Here is a 20,965-nt window from a genome sequence, read left to right as displayed (position 1 = left end):
TAAATGCCACAACAGGTGTGGATAACCATCGTCATCTAATCGTTTTAAAAATTAGCATGTTTATGTTAATCAATGTTCTCGTTAAACGTTTCCTCGATCCAGTCAGTGTCTGTGCGACAGTTAAATTGTTTCAGGAAGACAGACGATAACCCTAAAAAGGAAATGACTTTAGTGATAGGACGTGATCTTAAAATCACATTTCTGCCGCCAACATTGCAGTGATGGATCGGATGTCAGCGTACAACTGCTTCGGCGTGAAGCAAAGAGAATTAGTTAGAGCGAAGAAGCAGTCCTGATGCCTCGAATGCAGTCATCTTGACAGATTATACCAATAGTGGCTGCTGGGCAGTATCGCAGCAAAATTTTTATTGGGTTCAAAAGAATTTGAAATGTTGAATTTACCTTTAAGGGGATAGAGTTTGCAGGTAACTTCATTTCTTCTTATTGTATAGAGAGTAGGTGCCAAATAGTTCGAAAAAAGCGCAACTTATATTTGGCGCAAGAAGACGTCAACAAAATGAACACTTCGGGAGAAGCAAACTTAACTGAACTTTCCCCATGGCGACGCTTTCATCAATACCAGTGGCTTACTGCAACCGTACTGACAACCGTAAACATTCTAGTAGTTCTTTGGGTTTGCGTTTCCCTTTTCGCTTACGGACGTCTGCACCGTAAATTTTCTAAGCAGAAAGATGGGTTTGCATTGTACATCAGCGCCGTGGCCGCCGCCCTTTCAAGTTTAATTTTTTTGGCGTCAAGTTTTTTCGCCTTTAACTACGGTTTCAAAGCGAAAGAGAATACGGCATGCAACATTGCTACCAAAGTCGCTGTTGAGCTTTTAGTCATGGGGAATTCCTTCGTGTATCTCTTCCTGTGGATCAAGCAGCGCTCATTGTATCGTAGTCCTACTTTAAAGCACCTCAACAAGACATGGATGAAAGTCATTAGTTACGCGAGCATAACCTTGATGGTTGCGGGCATGCAGTCTGCAGGAATCCTTTACAACTTCCTCAACACATTCGCGTCCGCAAAGTACGGCTGTCGATACATTGGTCACTACAAGAACTGGCCAGCCTTGGTCGCTTCATCAGGTAACGCTCTTGGACAGATAATGATGCTGGGCCTCTTGCTGTATCCGTTCTGTTACGCTAAAAAGACCGGAGGTCGCACTGGCACTGCAATGATGAAACGTACAATAGCCACAACAACAGTGTGTGTCGTTACCGACGGTACCGCAGGAATTGCAGCGGGAATATTCGTTCTGTCAAGCAACCACTTACCTATGTCTATATATGGGTGCAGCGTCACTGCCAATGTGCTGGCGGTTCTATTTACTTTTGAAACTTGGATGCACATTGCGACTGCGCCATGCGGTCGTAAGCATCCGCATCAACTAACAGCCTTACAGACTTTACCCATCAACTCGTCTACTGGCGGATCGTAATTGTCAACCTTTGTCGTGGGCGCTTGACACCGAAAAAAATGTTAAATTTATTGTTAGACATGCCACTTTATATGTGCAAAAGCCACTTCAGTTTTTCACAGTTTTGGTTCGTAATAGTTTTCACTGCAACAAAACTATTTTCAATACAAATATATATGGAGTTACGATCGCTCAGTTGCTAAAACTTCAGCCATCGAATGTAGATTATCATTTGCTTTGTATATTTACATAAATATTGCCCTCCGTTTGTCACTTCATGCTTGCGGCGCCAGATAAGGCAACAGAAACTTTTCACGGCCAAAGGCAACTTCCGAAATACATTACGACTCAACAGAAAGTTTAGGCGACTCGGCTTATAAACTATTGAATCTCAGGACCACTTTCAGCACCATCGGCTTTTAACTATCTTGCTTTGTTGCGTCTGTTTAAAGTGGTATTGTTTTTTTGATAAGAATGGATTTTGTCACATCTATCAATCTTAAAATAAGTCTTTCTCGTACACAAGTTTTACGCCCAAAACTTTTAAAACTGTCTTGCGTCCTTTTTAGTCAATTCCATGGTCCTCTATACGTTTGTACATATACTGCCTGTGTCGTACTCACCTAATAGCGATCTATATACATTTCCTTCCACATTCATATCTATACACATACCACATGTTCTATTATGTATTCTTTCAAAAGTTTCTCTTGTTGATTGTGGTGATGTTCGTCTACGTTTATTACGTCATTGAGATATCCGATTCTTTTCATTTTCGTCGCCCTGAAAGCATGTGTGACGTAATATGAGCATTTAAACGAACAAGATTTGTGTTCTGAGAAATGCTTCAAACAATGAAAACGTTTTTAGTTTTTGTGTCATGTTATCATGAGAGTTTTAGATATCGCCCAACCCGCATGTTTTGTCAAAGCCCGAGTGTAAAGGTTATCGGGTTATTGGAACGATTGTCCGTCCACAGGGAGCTAGCAAAGCCTAATGGGGAAATATGTGCGAGATGATGAGGGTTCGAATCCAACTGTAGGTGCATAAGCAACAGAGAAAAGCCGAACAGCTGAAAACGATGCAAATCTTAATAACTTTTGGGGCTTTAATTGTGGAAGGGCTCTTGTCGTTTGGAAATTTCGCGTTGGTTTTAATTCGTTCAAATGCAAACGCAGGCTTTTTGATGCCTTACTACTTAATTGGAACGCAAAAAGCGCGGTTGCAAAAGAAACACAGTTTTACTCCCAGCCAAATTTGTATGCTTGTTTGTTTCTTCTATTCTCCTGTTTATCAGGGTCCCTGCGGCGCAAACCAAAACGCTGATTAACATTAGGAAACGTTTCTCTCTTCACCTTCAATGCAATAGAACGTGTTGTTTCAATCGTCCCAGTTTGCACGAAGGAAGGTTGTACTTGGTTTTATCAGGTGGGTGATTGATTTACTAATTTTTGATAAACAATTTTCCAACAGTAGTCAACAAATTATTGTTCTATAGATTGATTCCAACATATGCATGCTCGTTGTTGTGTGATTTTGCTTCCCTTGCATGTTTGTTACGCACCACGTGTTCCAACTTTAGCATAGGAAGAACAAACGTCACCCGTTACAACTAGCGCGTTTTTAGTTAGGATCGCGTGAATCACATTCTCGTTATGTTGGGATCGAGTCTACAAGAATTGTTACAACTACTTTTAAAATTAAGTGGCTCATGTAATATAAAAATAGTTTAGTAACAAAGTATCCTTGTTTTGGCATGTTGCAACGGAGAGGATATTTTTGAATGTTCAACGTCTCCTTGATGGTGAGTTGGGTTCTTTTTGCTCATTGATGGTAAGTAAAATTTGCATTATTTATGTCAGTAAATAAACTCTTCATAAGCAGATGCCATGCGTAGTCGGAATGGTTATGAATACATTTATTCATCGTAATTGCTTTTGATTTGATTTGTTAAACACAACTATATAGACGGTTCACCAAGAAAATCCTTGTCAGGTCAGTTTTAATAAATGTAGTCCTTTGTGTTTCAAGAAAGTATTTTTTTATTTTTTTGAAGGACGTTTTCCAATTTCAATGCGACGTGATATAACCACTGCCTTGTTATACATGTATATTCGTGGTCATGGCCGGACAGCAACAGGAAACCTCAGTTGTAATACCAAGACTGGAAGATTTTTTGTTATCGTATTGCGTAAAACGATTGCGTATTTTTTTACTTCGCATTCGTATGATTGTTTACTTACAGCTGTTTTAGCGTCGGAAATTAGGGAGGTTTAAGGGATTTGGAGCTTTGCCTCTGGGTGCACACAGAAGCGTAGCTACAAATGTTGTAAAAGCAAACTGTTACAATATTGACAGTAAACAAAATTTAATACCGGAGCGGTTCGGTCGGCGTACACAGAAAAACGGGCGTGAATAAACCAGAATGGTCAAATGGAATTATGGTCTGAATTTTCCGCTAATACAGAAACAGCTAGTGGAAATATATAGAGATTTATTTAGTGTTAAATAATAAAGCCCGTATATAATCCGTCTTGATGTAGTTTCGGAAAGGAAAGTGGTAAGCACGAAAATCGTTTGCAACTGTCCATAAAATGGAATTAGATGTAGTTTTTGGCCAAATATTGGAAAAAAAACTAGTAAATCAATGTGAATAATTTATCTGAATATGTATACCAGAAGATATGGCACAACAGTCAGGAAGTTAATTATTTTTGAATAACTTAAAACCGTTATTTCAGTGTCAAAATGCGCATAGAATCGTTTGCAACTGTCAGCTATCATGGAATTAGATGTCGTTTTGGCCAAAAACTCGATAAAAACCTTAAAAAATCGTTGGAAATAATTTATCCGAATGTGTATACCAGAGGATATAAAGCACAACAGTCAGGAAGCTAATTATTTGTGAAAAATTTAAAACTGTTATTTTGGTGTCAAAATGCGCATAGAATCGTTTGCAACTGTCGGATATCATGGAATTAGATGTCGTTTTGGCCAAAAACTCGATAAAAACCTTAAAAAATCGTTGGAAATAATTTATCCGAATGTGTGTACCAGAGGATATAAAGCACAACAGTCAGGAAGCTAATTATTTGTGAAAAATTTAAAACTGTTATTTTGGTGTCAAAATGCGCATAGAATCGTTTGCAACTGTCGGATATGATGAAATTAGATGTCGTTTTGGCCAAAAACTCGATAAAAACCTTAAAAATTGTTGGAAATAATTTATCTGAATGTGTGTACCAGAGAATAAAAGGCACAACAGTCAGGAAGGTAATTATTTGTGAAAAATTTAAAACTGTTATTTTGGTGTCAAAATGCGCATAGAATTGTTTGCAACTGTCGGATATGATGAAATTAGATGTCGTTTTGGCCAAAAACTCGATAAAAACCTTAAAAAATCGTTGGAAATAATTTATCCGAATGTGTGTACCAGAGGATATAAAGCACAACAGTCAGGAAGCTAATTATTTGTGAAAAATTTAAAACTGTTATTTTGGTGTCAAAATGCGCATAGAATCGTTTGCAACTGTCGGATATGATGAAATTAGATGTCGTTTTGACCAAAAACTCGATAAAAACCTTAAAAAATCGTTGGAAATAATTTATCCGAATGTGTATACCAGAGGATATAAAGCACAACAGTCAGGAAGCTAATTATTTGTGAAAAATTTAAAACTGTTATTTTGGTGTCAAAATGCGCATAGAATCGTTTGCAACTGTCGGATATCATGGAATTAGATGTCGTTTTGGCCAAAAACTCGATAAAAACCTTAAAAAATCGTTGGAAATAATTTATCCGAATGTGTGTACCAGAGGATATAAAGCACAACAGTCAGGAAGCTAATTATTTGTGAAAAATTTAAAACTGTTATTTTGGTGTCAAAATGCGCATAGAATCGTTTGCAACTGTCGGATATGATAAAATTAGATGTCGTTTTGGCCAAAAACTCGATAAAAACCTTAAAAAATCGTTGGAAATAATTTATCCGAATGTGTGTACCAGAGGATATAAAGCACAACAGTAAGGAAGCTAATTATTTGTGAAAAATTTAAAACTGTTATTTTGGTGTCAAAATGCGCATAGAATCGTTTGCAACTGTCGGATATGATGAAATTAGATGTCGTTTTGGCCAAAAACTCGATAAAAACCTTAAAAATTGTTGGAAATAATTTATCTGAATGTGTGTACCAGAGAATAAAAGGCACAACAGTCAGGAAGGTAATTATTTGTGAAAAATTTAAAACTGTTATTTTGGTGTCAAAATGCGCATAGAATTGTTTGCAACTGTCGGATATGATGAAATTAGATGTCGTTTTGGCCAAAAACTCGATAAAAACCTTAAAAAATCGTTGGAAATAATTTATCCGAATGTGTGTACCAGAGGATATAAAGCACAACAGTCAGGAAGCTAATTATTTGTGAAAAATTTAAAACTGTTATTTTGGTGTCAAAATGCGCATAGAATCGTTTGCAACTGTCGGATATGATGAAATTAGATGTCGTTTTGACCAAAAACTCGATAAAAACCTTAAAAAATCGTTGGAAATAATTTATCCGAATGTGTATACCAGAGGATATAAAGCACAACAGTCAGGAAGCTAATTATTTGTGAAAAATTTAAAACTGTTATTTTGGTGTCAAAATGCGCATAGAATCGTTTGCAACTGTCGGATATCATGGAATTAGATGTCGTTTTGGCCAAAAACTCGATAAAAACCTTAAAAAATCGTTGGAAATAATTTATCCGAATGTGTGTACCAGAGGATATAAAGCACAACAGTCAGGAAGCTAATTATTTGTGAAAAATTTAAAACTGTTATTTTGGTGTCAAAATGCGCATAGAATCGTTTGCAACTGTCGGATATGATAAAATTAGATGTCGTTTTGGCCAAAAACTCGATAAAAACCTTAAAAAATCGTTGGAAATAATTTATCCGAATGTGTGTACCAGAGGATATAAAGCACAACAGTAAGGAAGCTAATTATTTGTGAAAAATTTAAAACTGTTATTTTGGTGTCAAAATGCGCATAGAATCGTTTGCAACTGTCGGATATGATGAAATTAGATGTCGTTTTGGCCAAAAACTCGATAAAAACCTTAAAAATTGTTGGAAATAATTTATCTGAATGTGTGTACCAGAGAATAAAAGGCACAACAGTCAGGAAGGTAATTATTTGTGAAAAATTTAAAACTGTTATTTTGGTGTCAAAATGCGCATAGAATCGTTTGCAACTGTCGGATATGATGAAATTAGATGTCGTTTTGGCCAAAAACTCGATAAAAACCTTAAAAAATCGTTGGAAATAATTTATCCGAATGTGTGTACCAGAGGATATAAAGCACAACAGTCAGGAAGCTAATTATTTGTGAAAAATTTAAAACTGTTATTTTGGTGTCAAAATGCGCATAGAATCGTTTGCAACTGTCGGATATGATGAAATTAGATGTCGTTTTGACCAAAAACTCGATAAAAACCTTAAAAAATCGTTGGAAATAATTTATCCGAATGTGTGTACCAGAGGATATAAAGCACAACAGTCAGGAAGCTAATTATTTGTGAAAAATTTAAAACTGTTATTTTGGTGTCAAAATGCGCATAGAATCGTTTGCAACTGTCGGATATCATGGAATTAGATGTCGTTTTGGCCAAAAACTCGGTTGTTTTCCGAGACTTTAAAAGAGTTATTTGATCAACAAAATGTGGCTAGTTTCATTTTGTTTGCATTAATTAGATATGCAAGAATTTGCAGACGATTTAGCCATAAATTGAATAAAATACAAAAATTGAATTTACAAACAAATTGTCAGAAACTATGTACCGGGATTTATTAGGAACTACAGTCAGGAAATTGTTGATTTCGCAAACCTGCAGCATTGCCATTGAAATTCGCTTAGAAAATACCGTATGGGAATAAAAATGTGCCAAAAGTACTACAGGTGTTGAAAAAAATCGGCGTTTAAATCAAAAGATGAAGATTGTAACACAGTAACATTCCACCACACTTTAAACCACGTTGGTCATCAGCTGAAAATAGATTATTGAATTGTGGGTTGAGCAGGGTGCTTGGCAGCGGTGCCAGAGGTTATTGGTTCGAATAACGGCCAAAGCTGCATCCTTTTGGTTTATTTGCCATCAACGAGATATAAAGTAATAAAAGGGAAAATTCAGCGCTCAAAAAACATGTCCTGATGGTGTCGTGGTTAAAAGAACATGCAACAGTTATCCTGCTCCATGGCTGGGTTGTTTCAAAGCGCCAGCGAGAATCCAACGACCATGGCTCTATCTTTAACTTTTCAAATTTTAAGTAAAAACAAAACTTAGGTAACACTTCGACCACGACATTTCGTCATTAGACTTGGTGTAGTGGTTAACGTCCCAATCATATGATGCTATGCACCGAAGTTCGAATCCCGGTAAAGTTCAAATTAATTCGCTTCGGACTTAACCAAGATACTTTTAGGTTAAAACTATGCATCAAGAAACCTAAAAGGGCAATTACTTTGTTAAACCCTCGTCACCAGCCGTGGTGTAGAGGTTAGCGCCCCCCTCTATTGATGCTCTGCACCACAGTTCGAACCCCGGTAAAGTTAATACTTCTTTCCCGGTAACCGTTAATTCACTTCGGGTTCGGACTTATCCCACTCTAACTAAATTCTTCCCGCTGGTGTCACCTCTCCGTGTGTGTGCCTGTCACGGATGGGTAAAAGTAATTCGGTAATTATCTCCCCCACCCCCGTTAACTCACTGAAATCAGGCTAAGGATCGCGGCCAGGTAGCCCTGCGTTTAGTCAGGCTAAGAAGTCCCCGCTTCTGAGTTGGCCACCGAGATCCGAAAACACACCTTATGCTCCATCAGGGAGCGCCCCACCAGGGGGCAAGTGTCCCATCAGGGGGCATAGGCAGGTGGCCAACTCAGAAGCGGGTGCACGAGGAGATTAGTCAGCTAATGGTTTTGTAAAATATTTCAAAAATTTGTGCATGACCCCCGATTTTCTCTTGGATTTTTGTTTAGGTTCGGCTAGTTTTAATCTACGATGCGATGACGACTGAGTGTATTTGGTGGGATTTATTTCATTGGGACAGAGGTGACAGTTGGGTTAATCCCGGGCCTTACGATTAACTCATTGGGACAGAGGTGACAGTTTAGTTGGGTTAATCCCGGGCCTTACGATTAACTCATTGGGACAGAGGTGACAGTTGGGTTAATCCCGGGTCTTACGATTAACTCATTGGGACAGAGGTGACAGTTGGGTTAATCCCGGGCCTTATACGATTAACTTATTGGGACAGAGGTGACAGTCGGGTTAATCCCGGGCCTCACGATAGTTGGGTTAATCCCGGGCATCACGATACTGGAGAGCAGGTTATGATATTTGCCGGGGACATTAGCAATTGTTACCGAATAACATTACACGAATTAATTTGAAGACATTAACGTTCTTGGGTTAATCCCGAATGTTACTGGGGGCGATAGTGATAGAATTTATACCCTGTATGGGTTAATCCCGGTGCCTTAAGATAGCGTAGGACTGGTTGACAGTTTTAGCGGGACAGATTATACTTTTACTGAAGGAGATAATGGTAATGAAGTCATACCACCATATTAAGGAGGATCGCCAGTTTAAGTTTATCTGAGAGGGGATAGTTCGAACCCAATGTGCCTTATCGTTTATGGGGGAAAGCTGTTAACTTTACCGGGGTTCGAACTCGGGTGCAGAGCATTACATGAATGTGACTTTAACCTCTACACCACAACTGGCGACGGTTCGTTTGAGCCGAAGCTGTCGCTAAAACATTCATTATATTCTTTTGTTAGCAAAACAACCGGGCAAAGGTGGCAGCTAACGTGAGAATACAACCAGCGATCTTGCAATTTTTAGTTGTATCACGTAACCATAGCAGCCAATTTGATGACGAGCTTTTCAACTGTAAAGTGAAGTATCTACTAGTGTTTCATTCTTTCCAAAATAAACAGGATAACAAATAGAACATATGCTTTCAAAACGTTCACAGTGAGGTTCGAACCGAGAACCTCGTACGCCTTATCTAAATAAGGAGTTCTAACCACAAGACCATTCCGCTGACGTTCAAGTAAATCAGAAATAAATCAATTTTATCCTCGTTGGGAGATTTTCAAGATACAGTTATAGACAATTGCACCCTTTAATGAATTTAAAGCAAGCAAAGTTTGTCAGGTCAGTTAGTGTCTGGAGTAGTTTGTACAGTAACAGGTTATAGGTGAGCGATAGGTTACAGGTTCAGAACTCCCTGATGGCGTGTCAACCGTTGAATGGAGCAATATCAATGGAACCATAATCGATGACGTTACCTACATAACATATTGTGTACGATCTTTCATAAAAAACTTATACGAATAAACGCAATGGAAAATACCATGACAGAACTTGCGAATATGTGCATGGCCTATGGCGTACTGTCATAGAATAACAAAAAATAGGTTAAACTCGCTGGTCCGCGTGGATTCAGTGGTCAACAATAGTTAGTAATCACATTACTTTCCAAAAGTTTATTGGCCTGTCGGATTCTGCTACCAACCTAGGTATACTTGTGCATTGTGCTCAAATAAATTTCACATTTAAATTTCACATCCTTGGCACATTTTTCCGATATGACCAAATCGCATCGGCGTTTTTAGGGGGTGGTGGGGTTAAAAGTTGGGGCGAAATTTACCATGAAGACCAACAAAGTTTGATCGATCTGAGCGCTGCCAGTATCAACTTCAACACGCCTGATATTAGCAGTCAGTTATATTTAAGCTGATACTAGCAGCCTCATACTACCACATATAAAGTGAGTGATTTATTGTATTAAAGGTCGTTGGAGAACTAACGCTATCGTGCGAAATGCCTCGTGTAACCGGATTCCTGTCAAAAGACTTCCCGTTGGTCGTTTTACATTTAGTTTCCTTGCTTCTCATTGGTCACCGTTTTTTAATTGATTTTATCTCACGATATAGGCGGTTTTATCAATGTCATGCTATTCTATGCATCACAGTTACGGTTTGTGTGCGTAGTAACTTGGCCCGATTCCCCATCACGCGATGTATTCTTTTTTTTTCAATCTGTAGCATAATTAACACCTTTATCTTCATTTTCTCTTTTACAACCTCATAGCACGAACAAATGACGCGCTTGCCTAGAAAACCAAATCTCAAAAAAAGTAGGACAAGTTTAAGATTTTATTTTTCCGACTTCGCTTTTTTTCGCATTTCTATTGAAACCGATTAAACCCTACAGCATACCGCAAATTAACGCATCCATCCGGTTATCTGCGCTCACAACGTTCATAGCAATACCACCGTGTGCACCCGGAGGTTCAGCTACGAACGTTGTGAACGTATTTTCCTAACGTCTGACACTAAAACACCACAGAAGAAATCGTACAACAGCGAAGTAAACACACAATAAGCGTTACGATTTAAAGCTGTACAGTAGACAATTCTTCGGAGACATGTCGGTCTTTTCAGGGGAGGTAGTAGTTGCGTTGCTGGATTTAAATAAATCTATCATATCCATGCAGTAACGAGATTTGCAACCATTTTCTAAAGCATGAAAGCTTACAGTATACCATACCAACGATTTCGTATCTGTAATGATAAAATGTAATTAAGTTTCTTAGTAAACACCCCTGAGAAAACACTAACCTGAAATGAAAAGAGGCTACCAAGTCTGTTCAATTATGTTTGCTCAATAATATTAAACCCAAACCAACGAAGAAAGCACATTCGTTATTCTGATGCGTTTTACATCTGGAAAAAAAAGAAAACATTAACGCTAAAATATTGCCATGTTTTGCAAAAAAACGATAAAATCAACTCACAATAGGTTGAAGATGTTTCCATGTACTAGATCTGAATTAGGTTCTCCAGAATGCAGCATGCAAAATAAAATATGAAAACGTTATTGCAATAAATTCACTATAATACGGGTTAGTAACTATAGTACAAATAATTACAATACGGACGTTCCAGCATATTCGATCCCAACATAACGAGAATGTGAATCACGCGATCCTAACTAAAAACGCGCGCTTGTAACGGGTGCCATATTATTAGTATTCTTCCTATGCTAGAGTTCGAACAGGTGACGCGTAACAAACATGCATAGCAAGCAAAGTCACACAACAAAACACAACAACGAGCATGCAAATGTTGGGATCAAACAATAAAGAATATTTTGCGAGCCCTTTTGAATTAACTATCGTTTAAATAATACAAAACATTATGGGATATTAATCACTCACCTGATGAAACCAAACACAACCTTCCGTTGTAAAAACTTGAACGACTGAAGAAACACGTTCTTTGGATTGAAGGTGATAAGAAAAACGTTTCCCAATTATAATCAGCGCTCCGTTTTCGGCCGCAGGGAACCAAGGTCTGTGGAAAAATCAAAGAAACAAACAAGCATTCAAATTCCCTGCTGCAAGTTTTGGTGTGACTGTGTTTCTGAAAGAAACCGTGTTCCTCGAGCATAGTTTGTGGCGTTACCAATTAGCAATTAGCCCTGAAGGATTGTTTTGCTGGGTGTAGACACTGCGAAGAAAGAGGAAAGGAGACAATCGATGAAAAAATGCGATATTATCAGGACTTTCATGTTAAGTATGAAACTCTTTTATTATTGTGTGAGGTTATTTAGATCCCCACATTTTTCTATTAATTCCTGTTTATAAAACGACAATTGTTAGTGCATGGCTCACGTTGGTCACGTTTGATTGACCAAAGATTGTTTAAGTTGTTGCCGGTGGTGAAAAACAGAATAAAAAGTAGGGTTTCGGATGCAATATAAGTTTATTGGTAAATCGATATGGATTAACTGTTGTTCATTCTGATTCGAAATATTGAAATTGCATCGTTTTTAGGCGCGTTATTTCATTGCACAGAATTTCTTACAGTATCTCGTATTAGTGAAACAGTATGAATAAATCATCAGGAATTCATTCCGCCACAAAAATGATTTCCAGTTAGATTTAATTTCAACTAAAAAGACCAAAATTACTCTATGTCCACGTAATCATATTTTATAGTAACAGTATCTTGCTTATTTAGCCTGCGGTTTCGAAAAAGTTTGAGTGTGTTTGTAAGTTGAGGTGAAGCACATATTTTGGCTTCAAACTGTCGGTAAGTGACAGATATCTCGGTCTACCCGCAGGCCATTACTGAGATAAACATTACTTGACTCGGAAGAGTTGGTCGCCAAAACCTCTCTGGACAATAATGGGACTTTCTGCAACGTTTCTGCCTTTGTTAGTCTTATGTGTGATCGGATGCAGCGGTAAGTTAAATTTCAAAATAGTTTTACGTTCTCTAAAGTCCTGAGTTTTTCGTACAGGTTTGAAATGCATGAGTTGTGATTGGTCGCACGGATATGACGAGTGTGACGCAAAGGGACACGTTAGGACGTGCATGTCTAATCAGGTAAGTAGCTGTTACTATAAGTACCGTTGCCTCCAATATAGAGCATCTTCGCCTTCGTATTGTTTTCGCAAAGCAATAAAAGTTTTTTGTCGTAAGCGACGATAAAGCTATTGTTAAGTTTGTTTTAACCATTATACAAGCACGTACACGTGAATTGCACAAATCAAACTAAATTCCTTGCAGAAATTGTGTGAAACCGTAGCGAGGCGATACGGGGATGACGTGTATGTACGAAAAGGTTGCAAGCATCAGGCTGCATGTGAAAGCAATCAGATACAGGTAAACCGTATTTAATTATAACTTTTTTTGTGAAACTATGCCAACATTTATGTATTTATTTGAATTCTCTATCCAGAACTTTAGACGTTCGGGAAAGTCCACACAGTGTAACAATGACCAAAAGAGTTCGGTATGCACATGCTGTTGCCATGACGACTTCTGCAATGTTGGGACGCTGTCATGCACACACAATGAGCCAGAAACATGTAATTACTCACATTGACTGAAATAATTTAACAGTTTACACTGTTTCGACCTATCCTGTCTGCTTTGTTGCTAAGCCATACAGTGTTTTACTGTAGTTTGTGCCTAATTTAGTACCCAGCGGATTGATTTTTTTAAATAGTTTACCCCTGGCTAGTTGGCTAGCAAGACCATCTTGAGTTGACTGTACTGGTGAAATTTGACTGCTTAAAACAACGTGCACTATCTCCTTCATGTTTTTTTTTCTTTCGCACAATTTAGTTTTGATTTCGTTTGACAAAGGGCAGTTAATTTTCTTAATATGCCGTTTTGCAAATAGCTTATAGCATTTATGCATGTAACTTAATATCCTGTATGAGTTACATTTCTCTTGTTCGTTTAAGTCCACCACTTTTACAAACAACTAAACATACCCCAAACTTTTGCAGTGAAGGACTGCCCACCTGTGCCCCAGAGGTTGCCACATGGTAAAATAACATGCAAAGACGACAACAACAGCGGATCTGTTTGCGAGTATACGTGTGAAGATGTTGACTACTCTGTATGGCCTCCAGGATCTGAAACTAACGTGTGCCTTACTAACGGCTCCTGGTCCCACGACCCTCCATGTTGTGCACGTGAGCCATGATAAAGATTTTTACTAACTTGTGACCTTTCACGGAACATAAAACTAGTATAGCTGTTACTATTAAGGATAAGCTCTTGTTTTGCCCCAATTATTTTGGAAATTATTCATCTTTTTTTGCAGGACCATGTGGACCTTACTTTTTGGCTGATGTGATGACGTTGTTACATTTTAGTGGAGATGGAGCCAGTGAACTTCTCCGAAACACCCTAAAGGAAGGTGCGATATTGTAAGTAAACGTATTTCTGCAAAATTTAACCGTGATGGCAACAATACCAACTTAGCAATCCTATTACATTTTACAAGATTAAACAAGATAATATCAGTATAAAGTGTAGATATGGAATTCCTGTTGCTGCCAGGCATATTGCAATTAAAAATGTACTGATCTTCTGGCATAAACGTACTGTATTCTTACGACGTTTCGTCTGCCATGCGGCGAGACTTGGTCGTCGTAAGAATACAGTACGTTTATGCCAGAAGATCAGTACATTTTTAAAGTGTAGTTATTTAATGCCAAAGAACAGAGTTGTGGTCAACCTTTTTCGAGGCTTTTATTGCAATCACAGCGGCGTTATAGCGGAAGACGCAGGGAAGGTTTCGGCTATGTACTATAGTGGTGAACCTGTTGAATCCAGTATTGTCAAATTTAACGAATACGGAACCAACGCTACTTTCCTGCTTGAATTGCTTCTGGAAAGAGTTACTCTTGCCAACGAAGGTTTGTGGTGTATTGCAACATACAGCTGTTAAAATTAGCACCACTAATAAAATCGCTACAATATTTTCTTTCGCATAAATCTATTAAATAATGCACAAGGCAATTTAGAATTATCATACGGCTTCGCAGCCAAATAAAATGATCGATGTGTCTAGAGTTGATATAACCTAAGTATAATAGAGATATTCGTATTTGGACGATCGTTATCGGCGCTGGGCAACGCAATTTATTAAAATAGTACAATGCAGGTCCCGTAAATACCGGAAAAGCAATACGTTATGCTATGGAAAACCTTCTCAAGCCAGAAGCCGGTATGAGAGACGACAGAGTTCCCAAAAGCATTGACTTGTATCTGAACATCAACCCTGAAGACGATGCCATTGCCGCAGGCGAGGAGGCCAGAAGGCGTGGCTTCGAGGTGAGGTTTATTTTCTCTTTAAATAATTTTGTTTACAGCGTAACACAGCATGGTGAAGACGTGGCGATAAATGAAGCGTCTCATATGTTCAGCCGCAGACAACATCAACATTATTCAAATAATCCTCCAAAATACTTACAGATATTCATATTCGCATTCGAATTTGGCAACACAAAGCTGGATCGTCAACAGCTCTGGGATATTGCAGGAGAAAAGAAGCGGGTTTTTATCATAGACAGCCACTTCAACCAAGAAATTTTAGCCGAAATTGACACTACATTTTGCATGGACCCTTGCGATCACGTGATGCATGATCACGAATTGTAAACTGAAGTGAAAGAAAATATTATGGCATTTAAATGACTGCGGTTTTTCAATAAATTCAGTGGTGGTGCGGTGTTTTCCCAAAAACTAGTTTTGGTAGCCACGACAAAGATTCTGTTTGAACGATTAGCCAGGTAACAGTGTCTAATATGCTATATCCGATATGTCCAGAAGTTTCGACAGTTTGCTACAATTTATGTTAAGAACTGGTTCACGGAACATTGAAATATTGTAGCTAAGAAAACAATCAAATATGTAGTTAAGATCAGTCATAGATAAAGCGACAATGCGATGTCAATAGGCCAGGCTTCTTCTTGCGAAAGTGAAAAACAATCAAGACCAGCTAGAAATGCCGAAGGCCTTATACCGAGGGTTAGTAAAGTCCATCGTATGATGCTAGGTAATATTTATGTGGTGTAAACGACGCTTCTGCAGCTATATGATGAGAGTCCTGATATTAGCTATCATGTCGTGCATTGCATGCAGTGTGCAAGGTAATAACATTTTTGTTGCAATAATTTAAGAAGAGTGTTTTTGAAATAGGACAAATATAAAATTTTGCAGTTCTTCGTTGCATGACGTGCATTGCTGCGCCAAACTTTGATGCATGCGATGCATCGGGTAAAATCGTGTTTGCCGAACAAAGTACGTTTCTGTAAATACAATTTTGCAATACCACACACACGAAAAGTTAATCTCATCATTGTCCAATTGCAATATAATTCATGTCAAACTATTGTCAGACGATACAAAGACCATGTTCTTGTGTGGAAAGGTTGTAAGGAGCAAATGGCCTGTCAAAACAACGAGGCTCAGGTACAGATAAGAAGTACTTCTGCAAAGTGTTAAAATAAGAATCAAAATTCGTATGTTTTGGTAATGCAGAATTTTATTTCGAAACCGTCTCAATGTAATCCAGATGGGACTAACTCAATATGCACTTGTTGTTGTGACAAAAGCATGTGCAACGTTGGAGTTTCGTGTTTAAGAGAGTACCACCACAAAAATCCAGGTTTTTAAGCAGATAGTAGTCATTATATGGTTTTACACAATTCTATAGATTCCAGTTCGATATGTGGCATATTTTTGTTAATTACAGAACAGAAATGTTCGCAAGAACCAACCAATTTTGCACACGGCACTGTCCAGTGCAGTGATGGCCACAATGCAGGTTCTGTCTGCGAATATCGTTGCCAGGAGGAGGATTACGCCATCTGGCCAAAGGGTCAACAGCAAAACATATGCCTTAGTAACGGATCTTGGGCTGAAGATACACCTTGCTGTACACGTACGTAATTGGCTCCACTACTGCGAAAGATGAACAATGTCTGGCACATAATTCTGCGGCTCAGGTCCATGTCCACCGTATTTCCTTGCGGACAACGCAATGTTGATTCATTATGCCGGAGAAACAGCAGAGCAACTTTTGCTGACTTTCAAAGAAAGTGTGATATAGTTGAGTCTTTGAATTTTCTTCATTTACAACTGATCGACACCGCATGTGCTTTTAATTACACGTTAAATAAATCTTTTCAGTGGGAAAATAGCAGAAGATGCACTTAAGATATCTGTCCTGTCATTTGGAAGGAATCCGTTGGAATCCAGCTTGATCAAGTTTAACGATTACGGTGGCAACGAAACTCGCTTTGGAGAACTAGTGAGAGAGAGACTTGTGCAGACCCACGAAAAATGTTGTTTTTGTTTTAAACTTGATCTTATACTGCTTGAATTAAAGCTGTGTAAAGGACACTACCGCTATTATGGTTACATTCCATTGGTTTCGGGACTATGTCAGCGTTGTTAAAGAAACAACCCATGCACCTTGCAGGTCCACCAAGGTTCGGCGTTGCAATGAAATTTGCCCTAGAACGAATGATGACGTCCGAAGCTGGAATGCGCGACCATAGAGTAATGAAAACACTTGAACTTAACATAAACGTCCAACCTGACGATGACGCAATAGAAATGGGAGAAAGAGCGAGGGAGTTGGGTTATCTTGTACGTAAACTATCTGTAAATCCAAACAAAAATTGTGCAGTTTAAGGATTTAGGTCAAATCTTGACAAATTTATTTTGAATTTTGATGCAACTTACATCTTTTGTGCTAAAAAATTTGAAAACATATTTTAACTATAAACCCTTGTTGATATGTTATGACACATCCCAGTCAACACAATCTTTCAAGGATTTCCAACATGTTGAATAAGTCACAGTTACATAAGTCACCACATAGCGAAAATGACCCAAGGGAAATGAATATATGGAAATTTTTGTGTCGCAGGTATACGTGATTGGTTTTGAACATGGAGGATTCAAGTTCGACCGCAAGCAATTGGTACAAATTACAGGGTATGATGAACGTGTGTTCGTATTTGGAAAACGTTTAGGCGATTTGAAGCCTGAAATCTATGCCGAATTTATCGAGCACTTTTGTTTTTCGGCCTGTGACCACGTGCTGCACGATCACGCCTGAAAAGTCAATGCCGTTGGCAATATCATATGACAGTATCTGACGTTTTCTCTATGGTTACGTGCAAAATAATACTAATAAACTTTCTAAACAATGTATAAAATATATTAAATCCCCGAGTCTGTGTTTAGTCAGTAGACAGTTTCGCAATTTAGATAAATTCATTACGCATGCGAGATTTTAATGTGATTCTGTATCATCTCGTGCAGTATACGTTGTTTCTTTCACCACAACAACTTCAAGGCTACGGTCTTTTTATGATATGCCAAACGAAAGTAAAATTTGTGAAGTATTTTTTAAAAACTGTGGACTACTTTGCAACGGTAAATAAATGTTGTAGCGAAAGCTGTCACTCGAAAAAGAAAAAGAAACTGGGTGGAACACGAAAAAAGGTTGCCCAAAGCTTTATATCTCATGAGAATATCACCATGTAGACAGAATATGATTGAATGCAAGAAGCGTGCTTCTAAACCTGAACTATGAGAGTCCGTGTAATCATATTCCTGCTATACATCGTGGAGAGTGTGCAAGGTAGGCAAGCTTTATGTCATATTGTAAGATCTATTTTAAGACGTATGTTAAACACTGCAGGACTTCGTTGCATGACTTGCAGTAGTGCACAAAGCTTTGATGAATGCGACGCCTCGGGTGATATAATATTGTGCTTACCAAACGAGGTACGTTTTTGCAAATTTACCTATAAACCATTGGGCAGCCGATAGGTAAAGTGATTATGGTTTGTACATTCTAAGGAAATTGCCTAAAGTCGAATGATGAACAGTAGCGACAAAAAACACCTATGCATCTATATTTACACAATATATCTATTCATACACGCAAGAGCTTTGGTTTAACGAGCTTCTTAATGCAACAGAATTCCTGCCAAACCAATGTAAGACGATACAAAGACAAACTTTTGGTATGGAAAGGCTGCAAGGAGAGAATGGCCTGTCAAAATAACCAGGCTCAGGTACAGAGATGAAATACTGCGCCAAACTATGAAAATATGAATCGATATTCAAGGCTTTATTTATATAGAACTTTCTGTCGAGGCCGTCTCAATGCAACTTGGGTCAAACTAGCTCAATGTGCACATGCTGCTGTGAGGAAAGCATGTGCAACATTGGAGCTTCTTGTATGAAAGAGTTCCACCATAGAGATCCAGGTTAATTCAGTTTTTATAAAGTTTCCCATTCTTAACTTTAAAATCAAAAATAATCGTTAAACCTGTCATTTGTGTTGGAAGTGCAACAATTTCTAGCAGCCAATTATGGCATAAAATTCACCCTGGTTCTAGACATTGCTGTAGGATTACTTTCGGTATATCCCCGTTTCGTTGTTTACAGAACGAGAATGCTCGCAAGAACCAACCAATTTTGCACACGGCACTGTCCAATGCAGTGATGGCCACAACGCAGGTTCTGTTTGCGAATATCGTTGCCATGAAAGGGATTACTCTATCTGGCCAAAGGATCAACAGAATAACTTGTGTCTAAGCAATGGTTCCTGGGCTAGAGATACACCTTGCTGTGCTCGTATGTGACTCCTACGCCACACTTTTGTGAACATATTAACAATGTAAAAGCTAATGCACATTGATTTTAGGTCCATGTCCACCGTATTTCCTTGCAGACAACGCAATGTTACTTTATTACGCCGGGAATACAGCAGAGAAGCTAATGCAGTCGTTTATTGAAAGTGTGACATAGTTGAGTATAAAATTTTAAATTTTGTACACAAACCCCTAATTATTCTTTATAAGTTGAAACATCAACAATCCATCAAGGCATATACGTTTTTTACCTGATTTTAAGTATTTAATGTATATATCTGTCAGTGGTAGAATAGCGGAAGATGCCCTCAAGATATCTATCTTGTCATTCGGAAGAAATCCGGTCGAATCCAGTTTAATCAAGTTTAACGATTACGGAGGCAACGAAACTCGCTTTGGAGAACTAGTGAGAGAGAGACTTGTGCTAGCTGAAGGTCAGTGCAAATGGACGAAAATCGCCACGGCTGACAAAGACAAAACATGTTATAACCAAAGCTACCTCGTTTTTGGTAATACCCTCTGTCTTAGGACACATGCAACAAGTTATTGTTTCAGGTCCACCAAGGTTCGGCGTTGCAATGCAATTCGCTTTGGAAAGAATGTTGACTTCCGAAGCTGGAATGCGTGACCATAGAGTGATGAAAACACTCGAACTTCACACAAACGTCCAACCTGGCGATGACGCAATAGAAATGGGAAAAAGAGCGAGGGAGCTTGGTTTTCTTGTATGTGAAGATTCGTATGTTAAATAGTTGTAGATGTTTTCTGTATCTTTTATACTAGGAGTGCACAACTGTAACGGTCATGCGTGCTATATTTGCTCTAAACCATTCATCACTCGTGTGACCTTTTTAAGGATAAGTGCATGTTGGCAATTTTTTACGTTGTCACTTAGTCATTTGAACATAAATGACGTGCAAAATTTGGTCTTGTGTTGTTCACCCCTGGATTATACTTTTTCTGGTATAAACTCAAATAATTTTAGGTCTTACTGCTGACAACAACTCCTTTTACCACAGGTTTATGTCCTTGGTTTCGAACGAGAAGGATTCGAGTTTGACCGGGAACAATTGGTGGAAATTACAGGAGACGAGGAGCATGTATTTCTTCTCAAAAACTTGTACGGCAATCTGAGTCCGGAAAGTGTTGCAGACCTAATAAACCACTTCTGCTTTTCCTCCTGTGATCATGTGTTGCACGATCACGAGTAGCGCATCGATTACAGTTACAAGCTTCGTAAACCATTTTGAACAAATGCCTGCGACTAGTTTTGCTTTTGTTTTCGATTCGCCTTACATTGCATGTAATCATAACACTTCTGAAGGCAATTTTATTTGCTGTTTCTGAACTTTCCATCTGCGAGCGATAGTAATGTTTTTTGTGGGAGTCTACTGCGTCTTTTGTCCGTTTTACTATGTCCCAAATAAAATCCAACCTTGGTTCAAACTCTTCTTAGAAAAGACGTATAGACAGGAAATGTAAAAAAAAAATTAAGAGAGTTTTTTT

The 20,965-nt window shown here is 38.3% G+C and overlaps 3 protein-coding genes across 3 annotated transcripts; all 3 read left to right on the top strand.

Moving 5' to 3' along the window:
* Positions 1-481: 481 nt before the first annotated feature.
* LOC145908587 (uncharacterized) lies at positions 482-2,292 on the top strand. The gene has a single exon (XM_082995890.1). It carries the CDS (start codon positions 518-520, stop codon positions 1,442-1,444), a length of 927 nt encoding a protein of 308 aa, XP_082852016.1. The 5' UTR covers positions 482-517; the 3' UTR covers positions 1,445-2,292.
* Positions 2,293-12,665: 10,373 nt separating this feature from the next.
* LOC145909423 (uncharacterized) lies at positions 12,666-17,910 on the top strand. The gene is made up of 15 exons (XM_082996816.1): positions 12,666-12,723; positions 12,781-12,866; positions 13,050-13,145; positions 13,222-13,351; positions 13,778-13,966; positions 14,098-14,203; positions 14,544-14,695; positions 14,944-15,113; positions 15,255-15,436; positions 16,181-16,253; positions 16,323-16,449; positions 16,537-16,729; positions 16,974-17,128; positions 17,266-17,435; positions 17,719-17,910. Exons 1-15 carry the CDS (start codon positions 12,666-12,668, stop codon positions 17,908-17,910), a joined length of 2,079 nt encoding a protein of 692 aa, XP_082852942.1.
* Positions 17,911-19,027: 1,117 nt separating this feature from the next.
* On the top strand, positions 19,028-20,715 carry LOC145908131 (uncharacterized). Its single transcript, XM_082995325.1, has 6 exons — positions 19,028-19,072; positions 19,254-19,442; positions 19,513-19,615; positions 19,745-19,893; positions 20,015-20,184; positions 20,479-20,715. The coding sequence occupies exons 1-6, from the start codon at positions 19,045-19,047 to the stop codon at positions 20,668-20,670; spliced, it is 831 nt and encodes a 276-aa protein (XP_082851451.1). The 5' UTR covers positions 19,028-19,044; the 3' UTR covers positions 20,671-20,715.
* The last annotated feature ends 250 nt before the right edge of the window (positions 20,716-20,965 follow it).

Source organism: Ascidia mentula, chromosome 7 (assembly GCF_947561715.1).
Source record: "Ascidia mentula chromosome 7, kaAscMent1.1, whole genome shotgun sequence".
Lineage (NCBI taxonomy): Eukaryota > Metazoa > Chordata > Ascidiacea > Phlebobranchia > Ascidiidae > Ascidia > Ascidia mentula.
The sequence above is the reverse complement of the archived record's forward strand: the minus strand, read 5'-3'. Positions and strand labels throughout refer to the sequence as shown.